At 39.8% G+C, this 13,231-nt stretch overlaps 1 protein-coding gene across 1 annotated transcript; it reads right to left on the bottom strand.

The window, feature by feature from the left end:
- Positions 1–10,556: 10,556 nt before the first annotated feature.
- Positions 10,557–12,092, bottom strand: LOC148740416 (uncharacterized). The gene is made up of 2 exons (XM_088749675.1): positions 11,451–12,092; positions 10,557–11,108 (listed from the first exon to the last, which is right to left on the bottom strand). The coding sequence occupies exons 1-2, from the start codon at positions 12,090–12,092 to the stop codon at positions 10,557–10,559; spliced, it is 1,194 nt and encodes a 397-aa protein (XP_088605801.1).
- Positions 12,093–13,231: the final 1,139 nt, after the last annotated feature.

Here is a 13,231-nt window from a genome sequence, read left to right as displayed (position 1 = left end):
TAGAGCATAATGTTGTGACATAAGGATATACACGCATGTCCGGTTTCCAAGGTCTCTGCTTTTCTAATTACATCCATGGAAACTGGTTTTATTCTAAGTGGGTTGTAGCACACATCAAGTTTTTAAGTTCTGTTTGTTTGTGTACGTGTATTTATTCCTGCGTTTGCCCGGAAACTTTAAGTATTGTTCTATATAATATTCCTGTCAGCCAACCAGTCAGTGGTACAGTCAGTCGGTTGAACAACTTTGCTCATCATGTTCTATTGTTGTGAGTTTTTGAGTAGGCCCCTATACTCTCACAGTCCCCTATTTCTTTCATGATTGCACAGGACTGACTAGAAAATAACGCAAAAAATTACACAAAGGTGGGTTAAGAAAATCCACGGTGAGAGTGAAATCCGATTTTAGATCTGAAAGCTTTCAAAGAAAATTAAATATAATTTTTTTTGTTCACAATTTGATGATTAAATGTCACGAAAAGCAAAGACAAAATTATTTGAAAAAGGCTTTTTAAACAATTAAATAGGGAAATCAAGGGTAAAAATTAACCCTGGGCTTTGTGCTAATCAGCCTCTGAAGAACTGGGCCCGAGGAGGCTTGCAGATATGCTGAAGGCTACGTGCGGTAGATTAGCATCCCGGCATTCTCCATGCTCCAAAAGCGTGAATAAGCTCTGATCACGGTGATGGACCACTGAGCTCATAATACTAATACCAGAGATGACCTTTAAATCTTTACAAATAATGATAATTATTAAAAACTGGATCATTGGATAATGCAATCCAAGACTTTTTATTGGCTTAGCCATGATGGTATATGAGCCAATATACCATAATCTACAAATATGGTAAGCGTTCACGTCAGCTTAAAATTAAAAGGGAGCTAAAAATTTAGTAAAATTTAATATTGAACTTTAATGTTTTTAATAAAACAATTATTCCACTCGCGCTTGTTGGATATGAGATGATTATAGCCAACTCGGCGCTACGCGCCTCGTTGGCTATCTATCATCTCATATCCAACGCGCGCTCGTGGAATAATTGTTAATTATTCAATAGTTACATGAGTCATCCATCCTTAAAGAGCTGAGCAATCATATTTATCCATCAAACTTAAAATGTTTCAAACTTTTGAGAGCCACCATGAATGCTAACTCCTTACATGATTTCTAAGCTTGATATCTTTAACAAGCAAAACATTGAATTTCACCAATTTCTAAAATAACGATTTTCTGTGAACTGAAAGAAAGTAAGAAATGAGACAAATCAGAGGAGAAGCCAAAGAGCACAACAACTGCCACAAGCTTTCTCAGTAGCTGAGTGAGTGCTAGTTTCATGAAGAATTAATAGTCCTCTTGAGGCTATAACTTAGGTTTAATAACGAAAAATTAAGAGAAGAATTTGTGTTCAAAAAACTATTGGGGTTACGTTAGTTTGAGAAGTATCTTATTCAACTGACATCAATATATTTTGAAGGCTAGATCTTAACCAATCACTGATATATTATATATTCGAAACAACAATTCAAATTAAAACACACGGCAGTCCACTGAGGCTAAATCAGATTTATTTGAATATAAAGTCTAATTAAATTAACTAAACACATGACTATCAAAGAATTTATGTTGTTCAGGTACCGAGCTGAAGTTCAAAAATGATTAAGTATACATAAAGTCGTTCGTGCGGTGAAAGGTAAAAGTCTGCATAAGAGAATGACTTACATAGTGAAGGGAGCTAATCAATCCAAGTTTCTGTGATATGAAGTGACCAAGAATATTTTCACCCACCCCTGGACGGGATCCTACTCCTTGACAGGTAGCTCCAAAGTCTTTTTTTTCTCATTTCTTTATTATTTCACTTGGACCATTAATACTCCTGTGGACACTCTGGGGACACTCCTGGGGACACTCCTGGGGACACTCCTGGGGACACTCCTGGGGACACTCCTGGGAACAGTCCTGGGGACAGTCCTGGGGACACTCCTGGGGACACTCCTGGGGACACTCCTGGGGACACTCCTGGGTAGAGTGACGTGAGGGAGAGGCATTTTAGCAGTAAAGTTTAATTTCCAGGAACAGTACAACTTGACTCCTCTAATGGCTGAACTGGACCTTTTCATTATAAGTCTAACGCATTAACATTAAAAGAGCTCAAGAAATAAACTCTATATACCCTTGCTCGCTTCGCTCATTCAAAAGTAATTGTAATTGCGTAAAAATGATCCGAACAATTTTTACTATTTAACTACTAACGCTACATTATGAATGCTGCAATCTGATTGACTACCCTAAACGCTATCTATTTAAACAACAGAGTGTTTCTGTCGTGGAACTATCAGTTCATAGTTGCACCGCGAAAATTTGATGTTCTTAAAACAAATACTTGCCCGAGAAGTGAAGCTTCGAGGGCAATTATGCTACTTCCGAGACATAAACACTCTATTGTCTTTATTGTTCACCACTAAATTTTCTTCCGCGTGCCAGTTGAAAAACAGTCAAAACCTACTAAACGCAGATCAATCAAATATTTATTCATGCGTACAGCCTTTCACAAATGTCAATAATTCGCAACCGTACATCAGCTAAATAATACATTGTACCTGTCAGAATTGAAAAGTCACTGTTTTTCCGATCTGCCTAACTTCGCGGCTATCAGACCATTCAAAATTTTTCACGGATGAGTACTTTTCAACCGGGTATTTTTCGCGGACGGGTACTATGGGCTGATAGTCTCTCCAGGGATAAACACTATCGCGTCACGTGGTCAACTCAAACCAAAAGGAGTCGAAGAAAATTTAGTGGTGAATTATAATCCATGATAGATAATGCGTAAAGTGAGCAGTACGTGACCTGACCATTTGTATCATCAAATATAAAAATATGAGCATGTATGTTGACAACATCTATGGAAGGTGTAAACCCAGTTGCAGCTTATTGTTATGCGGGGATTTCAATCGCCTAGATATTCTCCGCTTGACCACCCAATTCAAGCTCAAACAACTGGTAGACAAGCCGACAAGGGAGGACCAAAGTTTGGACTTAGTGATAACAAAGCTCCCTCAACTATACGATGCAAACTCAGTCCAAACCCTTCCCCCCTTCGGCCTGTCTGATCATATCGTCGTTCTTGTGGGCACCAAAGCGAGGCGAGTGGGAAAGGGTTCCAGTTGAAAATCTGTTCCATAGCGGGATACTCGCGCAAGTAGAAAGTTGGAGCTCGGACGCTACCTCTCGTCTCTCGACTGGTCCCTGTTCAACCGCGCTGATTCCTGCCTAGCCAAGTTGAATCTGTTTGTAGACACGATTCACATTGGTATGGATCATATCATGCCGATCAAGCACCACAAGATTCACGTCAACGATGCAACTTGGATCACTGCTGAGCTCAAAACCCTTGTAAGGCTACGACCCCAGAAAGCAATCAACAGTGGAGACAAGAGGAGCTACTCCTACTACCGTAAGGCTGTAAACCGAAATCGTAAATCGCTGCGCAGCAACTACTTTGCCTCAAAAGTTGACAATCTCAAGTCCACCAAACCCTCACAGTGGTGGAATGCTGTGAAACGGATTGCTGGAATGGTTCCCTGTTCCACTTCGGACAGCATTCTCTCCAGTTTACAACTTGAAATCGCCAAAAAAATTAACTCCACCTTCCTTGCTCCCATAGAAATCTTCCAACCATTAGAGCGAGTTGCAACTGTAGAGGACGAACCCTATGTATTCACTCTGTCCGAGCCTGCGGTTCTGTCCCCCCCTGACACAATTAAATCCACGCAAAGCGGCCGGACCCGACTGTATTCCTGATTGGCTCTTGCCTGAGTACGCTGAGGTTCTTGTCGAGCCCGTTACAGCTATTGTACAGCTGTTGTACAGCTATTTTGTTGTATCGACCCATGTTGGCCGTTTGCGGCTAAACTTCAGAATACCCGGCCACTGAAAAATCATTCATCAAATCCTGCTACCGCAGTACCGCAGTCGACATACTTTACATACTTTACCTAATATCTGCATTATATTAAACATCGTGCTTAGTATCTGCATTATTAATATCTGCATTATATTAAAGATCGTAGTAAGTGTTGAGGTTCGTCTATTGCAACATACGCGTTGGTGTTCATCTTGTTCTTCCTTGCTATCGTAGTACCGCAGTCGACATAAGCGGTAACCTTTTAGAATACCCAATTGGCTAATTTTCTTGTATTCCACATCTTTTAAGCTTCCACATAGTTAAAATCAATGCTTTATCTCAGGATATTTTGAAACACTCATTCTCTCAACAATTACAATTGCTTTCAAAACATCATAAAACACAAGTTCTTCGTTTCTTAACTTGGCCGGTAAACATCTATTAACTTTTCATTTGGCTCACTCCCGAGGGTGACCGCCTAATAGAGCTTTGCCTTCACTTTCAATAATAACAAGAACCATTCCACGTTCTTTGAAAAAGCGATGAAGAATTAATCATACATATTTTGTAGCTTAATCATGCCTTTATATCAATAATAGCAAGAAATTTTGATTCGAACTTACTAAGAGAGATAGTAGCCATCAGTCTTAACTTACGTATGATGCACGATCCTTCGCAGTAGATAGCGCTATTTATGCAATAGCGAAAATCAGACCTGAAAAAATTCAGGCCTGTACGAGATTCGAACCACTGACCTCTGCGATACTAGTGCAGCGCTCTACAAATTGAGCTAACAAGCCAACTGGGAGCAGGCCATCAAATTAATTCGACATAAACCCGTAAGATGATACATCAAACAACAAACATATGAAATACATTTATATGAACTGCGGTTAAAATAACTTATTTCAAACCATACAATACAATGAAGTTTACTAAAAAAGGCGGGCCGCACATTTAAATCTCGGTTTCAATCATTTATATCACAACTTTCCTATTCCTTGCGTCAATTATCTCATAAGTGGCAAAAATAACTTATTTCAAACCATACAATACTATGAAGTTCAAACAACAAACATATGAAATACATATATATGAACTGCGGTTATGAAACGTATATGTGCACGATCCTTCGCAGTAAAGCACTATTTAAGCAATAGTGAAAAATCAGACCTGAAAAAAATTCAGGCCCGTACGGGATTCGAACCACTGACCTCTGCGATACTAGTGCAGCGCTCTACCAATTGAGCTAACAAGCCAACTGGGAGCAGGCCATCAAATTAATTCGACATAAACCCGTAAGATGATAAATCAAACAACAAACATATGAAATACATATATATGAACTGCGGTTATGTAACGTATATGTGCACGATCCTTCGCAGTAAAGCACTATTCAAGCAATAGTGAAAAATCAGACCTGAAAAAAATTCAGACCTGTACGGGATTCGAACCACTGACCTCTGCGATACTAGTGCAGCGCTCTACCAATTGAGCTAACAAGCCAACTGGGAGCAGGCCATCAACTTAATTCGACATAAACCCGAATTAATGTGATGGCCGAATTAATTTGATGGCCTGCTCCCAGTTGGCTTGTTAGCTCAATTGGTAGAGCGCTGCACTAGTATCGCAGAGGTCAGTGGTTCGAATCCCGTACAGGCCTGAAATTTTTTTCAGGTCTGATTTTCACTATTGCTTAAATAGTGCTTTACTGCGAAGGATCGTGCACATATACACTATGAAGTTCATTAGCAAAGGCGGTCCGCACTGCTCCCTAGGGGCTATTCCCTTCTCAATCCATGCTAATTTCAGTAGATTATACTCGTTCTGGCCTTCAACATCAAAATGTACGCTGTATCCAAACTCAACAAACAGCACAAACAGACATGGATCAACCTTCAGAAAAGGTTGGATTCGTTCCAGTTCCCGTACCACAAGCTATTTCCCAACGAAGATGTTTATGAGTTTGTAAAGAATAAGGCCGATTCCGTCGGAAGCTGCGAAGGATATTTTATTCCTTCGCTGCTAACAACTACAGGCTTCATACTGGCATCCAACAACGCACAAGTTAACATCACCACACACAAGCAACCATTAAACATATTTTCTATATTTGTGGGATACCCCGGAACGGGTAAGTTCAATTGGAATCTTTTTCACTTGCACTTTAACATCTCGTAATACCCTTGCCCTCTGCACGCCAATAGCTTTTCGTCACTTAATCTTGCTATAGGTTCAATTAAAATCTAAAAGACCTTCTATTATGAGGCTATCACGTGAATTTAAAAATTACTTTACTAGTTATTTATCCACTTCAGTAGTGCGAGCCGCGGTAGCACTTGAGTTTATAAATTAGTTTACTACTTATTCATCGACATCGGTGGGTTTGACAGCGGTAGCACTTTATTATTTATCTTCGCAAGTACATTTTATTTCTTAGCCCAGCGCGGACTGCGGACCACGCGGGAGCACTCGATTTATAAAGGGCGTGAGTGGCCGGGTATTCTGAAGTTGCTCCCTAAGATCATCGGCCTCGACACACCGCACAGCATCAAAGCCTACGGGTGACGCTATAGCGAAGGCGTTCGTCGAGGATCGAACACACAAGTTTATAGTACAGCGGTTAAATTTGAAATACGTCGTGTAAGCTGTAGCATTCTCCACGAAAAGTTCAAACCCGAAATGTGACTTCGTACTGAACAAATGATAACTTGAAGATATACAAAAACTAATGAACATTTTTTCAGTATGTTTGAGCTATTTACAAGGTTATCAATGCGCTAATAAACCTAACAGTAACGTCTGAATTTTGGACAGTAACTTCGACTCTGAGAAAAAGTAAATTTTGAGAGAGATCCTCCTTGCAGCGTTGAGTCAATTTTTTCACTTACGTAACACGAAAAACTTGTCAACACTTAAACGTCAAATAATTATAATTCGTGAAATAACGGGAATTTCAGCCGAATTGTTCGCAGCCTAGATTAGTCTTAGGCCAGTCCCAAACTGGGAAGAATATTCTCTACTATCAATTTACGTCACTAATCCGCAACGATGTTGTGAAATTAACAAGGGCAGACAAAGTAGCCAGAGAGAGTCCGAGAAATCCACTTTAATGCAACTTGCGTGGAAGTACTGGCCACAACTATCGCATCCCGGCCAATTTTCTCCATCGTCGTCATGGCACACTATGCACACGTCAGTTGATATTTCTCCAACAGCGGACGGAACAGATTTCATTATCATTCGCTTACTGAATATTTCTTCCTTTTTATTGGGTCAGGTCTCATACTTTGACTCTTAACTCTATATCAGGATCAAATCCGATTATTAGCAAGATTAAAGGATATGCAGTTCGGAAACAAGCTGTGACCTAGGTTACTTACTCGCGGATGTCATCGTAACAACAGCCAAACACCGTAGACGTTATTAGTGCACGTTCGCGGTTGCTATGTCGAAAGCTGCATCTACAAAGGAGTCTTCTCACAAACACCTAGTAAACTGAAAGAAACGATCGAAAATAACAATCAGTCATTGGGAAAAACCAGAATATGCAATATTCCGTTAAACTGCTTCCTTTTAAGGTAGACCTGATAAGTGGTTGTTAAGGTATATTTAATAGAATTGAATGCACTTCTTCCAGGGGCTAGCCTGTCGAACGGTTATGCTAGTTACCTTGTGAGGGTAAATATTTCGTACCTTAACGCCTCATTATTTAATGAGAATAGTGACTTCTGTATTAAACTTAAAACTAAGTGTCGTGTGTGGGTGCATAGCGAGTTAGCTACTTTCGAGACAAATGAGAATTCCGCAGTTGTGCCCATCCTTCTTTTTAAAGTGCACCGGCTCGATGCAAGGCCATGATAGAGAAAGCCAGCCCGTTTTGGCGTCAGCGACCTCACTACAAATATAATGCGGACAGGCAAATAAAGGGATACTTTATTCTCAAAGTGACTGCCGTTTTAAATTGAAGGAACAGCTTTTTTCACTTACGACTCAATAATTTTACATTTGTTTTAAGTACTGAAACTAGACATTCCATGCCTATCATGATGGCTCTTCTGTTGACAGAACAGGGAAAGTCAATAAGTCCTGTCTACAGTTCTTAGTCGCTACTAGATAAATATGGTTTATAACTGCGAGGAACGCTTTCATACATTTTATGAAACCGCAGTATACATATATGACTTGCACTTACTCAAATTCATTGACGGACTTAATACAAACCAACATAATGACCTGCTCCCAGTTAGCTTGTAAGCTCAGTTTGCAGAGCACTGCACTTGTATCGCAGAGGTCAAAGGTTCAAATCCCGTGCGGACCTAAAATTTTTTCTGGCCTTATTTCCACCGTACTAGATAATTAGGGATTATTACTGCGAGGAACGCTTTCATACATTTTATGAAAGCGCAGAACACTTATATTATTTTCATATATTTACTGACTCGTCTCCATCATTACGCATACTAATGTCAGTCAAAAATTGTCTTCAGTTTTTATATGTCATCCTTTCGCGGGATTTCGCAATATTCGTGGTTTTCATCATAATTTTCCCGCTGACCAAACTTACTGTTTACTCTTATCCTCGACGAACGCCTTCGATATAGCGTCACCCGAAGCCTACGCGTCAAGTTGTCCGCTGACTGCTTTTCTGACTGGGGCCCAGTCCCTGCCGGAGTTCCTCAGGGGACCAAGCTCGGCCCCTGGCTTTTCTTGCTCATGATCAATGATCTCAAGGTTGTCGCTCCCATGTGGAAGTATGTTGACGACACGATAATCTCCCAAACCATACCCCGCGGCTCTCTGGGTGACGTGCAACACGCTGTTACTGCCGTGGAGGAATGGTCTCGGTCTCAGCGGATGCAACTCAATGCCGACAAGTGAAAGGAGATGATTATTGACTTCAAGAAAAACCCTAATAACTTTTCCCCTGTCGAAGTAGATGGTCACGAGCTTTCTGTCACTCACCGACTGCGCGAAGATATTAGGTGTTACGATATCCAGTGACTTGAAATGGAACAAGCATATTGTAGATTGCAATAAGAAAGCAAATAAGCGCCTGTCGCCTGTATTTTATTGTTCTCTTGAAAAGGGACCGCGTTCCCCTAAAGGACATTGTGAACTTCTATTGTACAACAATTAGACATATACTAGAATACTGCGCTCCAGTGTTCCATCATGCACTCCCGGCCTATCTTAATGGGGATATAGAAAGAATTTAGAAACGCATGCTTTAAAATAACAACAATAATAATAATAATAATAATAATAATAATAATAATAGTGACAATCTTTATACAGGGGGCTCACATCACTGGGGAATGGTATTCTGTGAGGCCCTGTAAAACTAAAAATAAGTAAAATAAAATTATAGAAATGGAAAACAAATTACAAACAAAAACTAAGTAATATACAGGGTTTGTGAACATGATAAAATCAGATCTCAACGCTAACTTAACTAAATACATGATTTTCCACTCTATGCTTAAAAATCAGAAAGGAGTCAACTTCTTTAATAGAAGTGTCTAAGAGATTCCATTCTCCTGCGCACATATATAAAAGTCTCTGTTTTCCATAGTTCGTTTTTACACGATGGAGGCGGAAATCGTTCTTTCTTCGTGTATTATATCTATGGAAGAGAGAATTCTTTAAGATATTAAAACTACAATCCACAAGGCCGTGAATGTACTTAAAGGTGGCAATGTATCTGTGTACAAGACGCCGTTGGAGAAGTGTTGGCCAGTTCAGAGAATTTAGAGCGTCGATGGACGAGGCGTGATTCGGCAAATCAAGGATAACTTTTGCAGCTTCTTTTTTAGTATTTGCAAATCTTCCATGATAGTGGCGTTATTCTTGTCTCCCCAAATGATGTCGGCTTAGTCAAAAAGCGGACTTATTAAGGAATTGTACAATGTAATTCGCGTTTCTAATGATATAGATGCTTGACTCGTTTTATTAATCCGATTCTTTGTTTTATTTTGGTGATTAATGATTCGATGTGCTCGTGCCATGTCATGTTCTTGTGGATGACTACACCGAGATATTTGATTGAATCCGTATTTTCAAGTTCTTTGTTATCTATTTCAAGCTTGATACCTTGGTAGGTTTGCAATCTGCGATGGCTACCAAAGAATAAAAATTTCGATTTTTTAGTGTTCAGTGTCAGATAGTTACTGTCAAACCATTGAGCTGATTTGGCAAGGTCGGCATTTAGATGGTATTGAATATCTTGGCAGCGTTTTCCACTTGAGTATATCACAGTGTCGTCTGCATACATAATAATAATAATAATAATAATAATAATAATAATAATAACAATAATAATAATAATAGCAATAATAATAATAACATACGTTAATTGAAGCTCCCCCTTAGGGGCTTTTCAGCCAAAATGTAGACTAACTAAGAACTTAAAAATCCCCACTGGCAGGAGGCAGACCAGTGGGCCATTTACAGAGCGCAGCCGAGGAGTTGAACTTGGGGCAACCGAGAACAAATCCAGTGAGTGGCAGGGTGGAGGACTTGAACCCGGGACCTCGACAGTGTTCTAAGCAATTCGGAAGATCGTTAATGTAGATAAAGAATAGTCAGAGGGCCTAGGATGCTACTTTGAGGCACTCCAACATGGACTTCACAAGGAGGGGACTGGTAGCCTTAAACAGATGTTACTTGGTACCGATTATTGAGGTATGAGGCAAACAACTCCACGACTTGAGAACCAGCACCAATAGCCTTGAGTTTTTTAACAAGAAGCATACGGTCTACGGTATCGAACGCCTTGGAGAGGTCTAGGAAAACTGCTCCCGTAAAACAGCCGTTCTCAAGACTCTGAAGTATATTGTCAGTGAAATGGGCAAGGGCAGTTTCAGTTGAAAGCTTGGAACGGAAACCAAACTGATTTGGAGTAAGTAGTTTGGAGTCTGATAGAAAAGTGTAAAGTTGCTGGTGCACGGCTCGTTCAAGAATCTTGCTGATGGTTCGGAGAACAGTTTTCGGTCTGTATTTGTTGCAGTCCGTTCTTTCACCTGTCTTAAATAAAGCACATACTTTGCCAAGTTTCCAGATCGATGGGAAGGTGCTTGTCTCAATTGAACGGTTAAATAATTTGATCAGCATGGGTGCCAGACACTGAGCCGAATCCTGTAATAATCTTGCACTAATACGATCTAGTCCAAGGGCTTTGTTAGTTCGTAAAGCTTTCAGTTGCTTGAGAACAAATGATTCAGTGATAGTAGAGAAGGTGAACAAGTTCTCTTTTCCGATGCAATGAGAGTAAGAGGGTGAGAAAAAGTTTATGCTGTTGTTAACTGTAGATTTCAGTTTTTCTTTGATTTTGCAGCTAGTTTGGTTCCGATAAGGAAGAAATGTTCATTTAGAACCCGAGCTATGGCGCTTTTTTCAGTGTGAAAAACGCCATCAGCCTCTAGTAGAGAAACGGTAGAGTTGGATTTCTTTGACGTGATCTCATTTAGTCTTCCAAAGCTCACTGGGATTACCTTTCTTCTTGTCAATTAAATCCGACTAATAGTCCGTTTTACATTTTTTCACCAGTTTGTTTACGAAGCAGTTGATCTTTTTAAACAATCCACAGTGGTATTTCGAGTTCGTTTTTATCGCCTTTCTATGATGAAAATCTCGGTCTCGCATGGCGTTTGATAGATCAGAAGTCATCCAGGGTGTTTTTATTCCTTTGATGCGAGTTTTCTTGATCGACTCGTGTCTATTTGCAACATCAGTAAAAGGGATGTTCCACGTTTCCACAGCAGGATCTACATCTCTATCTATAACAATTAAGTTCCAGTTAGTCTCAGCTAAATCCTTGACGAAGGCATCTTTATCGTACTTGCGGTACGAACGGTATTCCACTGTCTTTGGCTGGGACTTAGGGACACCAGATTTTATGGTGCAGAACACAATGGAATGGTCGCTAATTCCAGAATGAATTACACCACTTTCAACAGTGCGATGGTTGTTGTTGACAAAGATCAGATGGATGGCGGATTTCGTTTGTTCACATATTCTGGTCGGGGTGTTGATTAACTGCTCAAATTCATTAGTTATTGCATATTTTTGCAGTTGCCGTTTTAGTTTAAATGCAGAGTCGTCTTCTACAGCTAAATAGTCGATATTGAAATCCCCCAAAACTACAATTTCCGATCCCGCTGGCAGTTTCGAGAGTGAGTGAGTCATTTAGTGCATCGATGAATGTCTCAGAACAGACGTCAGGTGGCCTATATACACAAGCAATAAACAATGTTTTGCACTTGAGTCGATGTACTTCAATCCATAATGTTTCAATATTTTCAGTAGTCAAATCCGTTCTATGTTTGTAGGGAATCCCATCGCGTACGTAAATTGCCGTGCCGCCGCCTCTTTTACCCGTTGGGTCATTTCTCAGTACTGAATAGCCAGTAATATCTACTTCAGAATCCTTTATAGATGGAATAAATATGGTAAACAAATCTTTTTTCACAAAATGATGTCAACCACATTTGTGTTGATGTCAAAAGTAAATTAGTTCATTTAATTTCCTGAATCTCGAAACTAAAACAAATGTTTGGTGTTACGTGTTCGTGTCGTACCATTCAAATGTTAGTGGCCAATTTAAAATGACGTGATAAATCACTTTGTTGTTGGCTTTGTTACTTTACTCAGCACAACGATATCACCCTTTCCACTTAGTAACGTCTGGTATTTTTTTTAATTTCATGATCCGCCCAGGTGTGAATGCCAAATCCTCATTATCTTGATAGCATTTGTTTTACCGTTAATTTTTGACTCATGACAGAAAGGCATGGTAACCAGTTGATCTAATACACTAACCTCTTCTCTCCTTTCTGTCCAGCTGTCAAGCGTGTAACCACTTAAAGTACTTCTCACGTGGAGCCTACTATCCTGGAAATAGAGCAGTACAGCGGTCCAGTCCAACAGTCTAGCGGTCCAGTCCAGCAGTCCAGCCCAGCAGTCAAGCGATCCCCGATCAGAAGAGAATGCGCTTGGCGATCATCGTGGACGAGTGAGAAGTGATCTCGAAGACCAAAACATCATGGCAAAGGAATTGAAATAAAAATGAAAATAAAATGAATGAAAGAGAAAACTGAATTAATTTATTCTATAGATTGAATCGCTGATTGTGAAGGAGACCATCTGCTAAAAAAAAGCGCTTTTAAGTAAGAGTTCAGGTTTCAAGTATTTAGTCTTGCAGTTCAGTTTTGAAATTATGTCAATACTTGTAAAGACTACGTTACACACGGCCAGCAAACTTTATAAGGTTGAAATTATAGGAAAGTGTTAACAAATTTCCTCTCCTAAATTCGATTTATTGTCAC

Source organism: Stylophora pistillata, chromosome 2, assembly GCF_964205215.1.
Source record: "Stylophora pistillata chromosome 2, jaStyPist1.2, whole genome shotgun sequence".
Lineage (NCBI taxonomy): Eukaryota > Metazoa > Cnidaria > Anthozoa > Scleractinia > Pocilloporidae > Stylophora > Stylophora pistillata.
Note: the sequence above shows the minus strand (reverse complement) of the source record. Positions and strands in the feature narration are given on the sequence as shown.

Coding starts and splice junctions, on each gene's coding strand:
- LOC148740416 (XM_088749675.1), bottom strand. CDS start 12,092: ATGACTCACTCACTCTCGAAACTGCCAGCGGGATCGGAAATTGTAGTT. Junction 11,109..11,450: donor ACTGCTTCGTAAACAAACTG/GTGAAAAAATGT, acceptor TTTGTTCTCAAG/CAACTGAAAGCTTTACGAAC.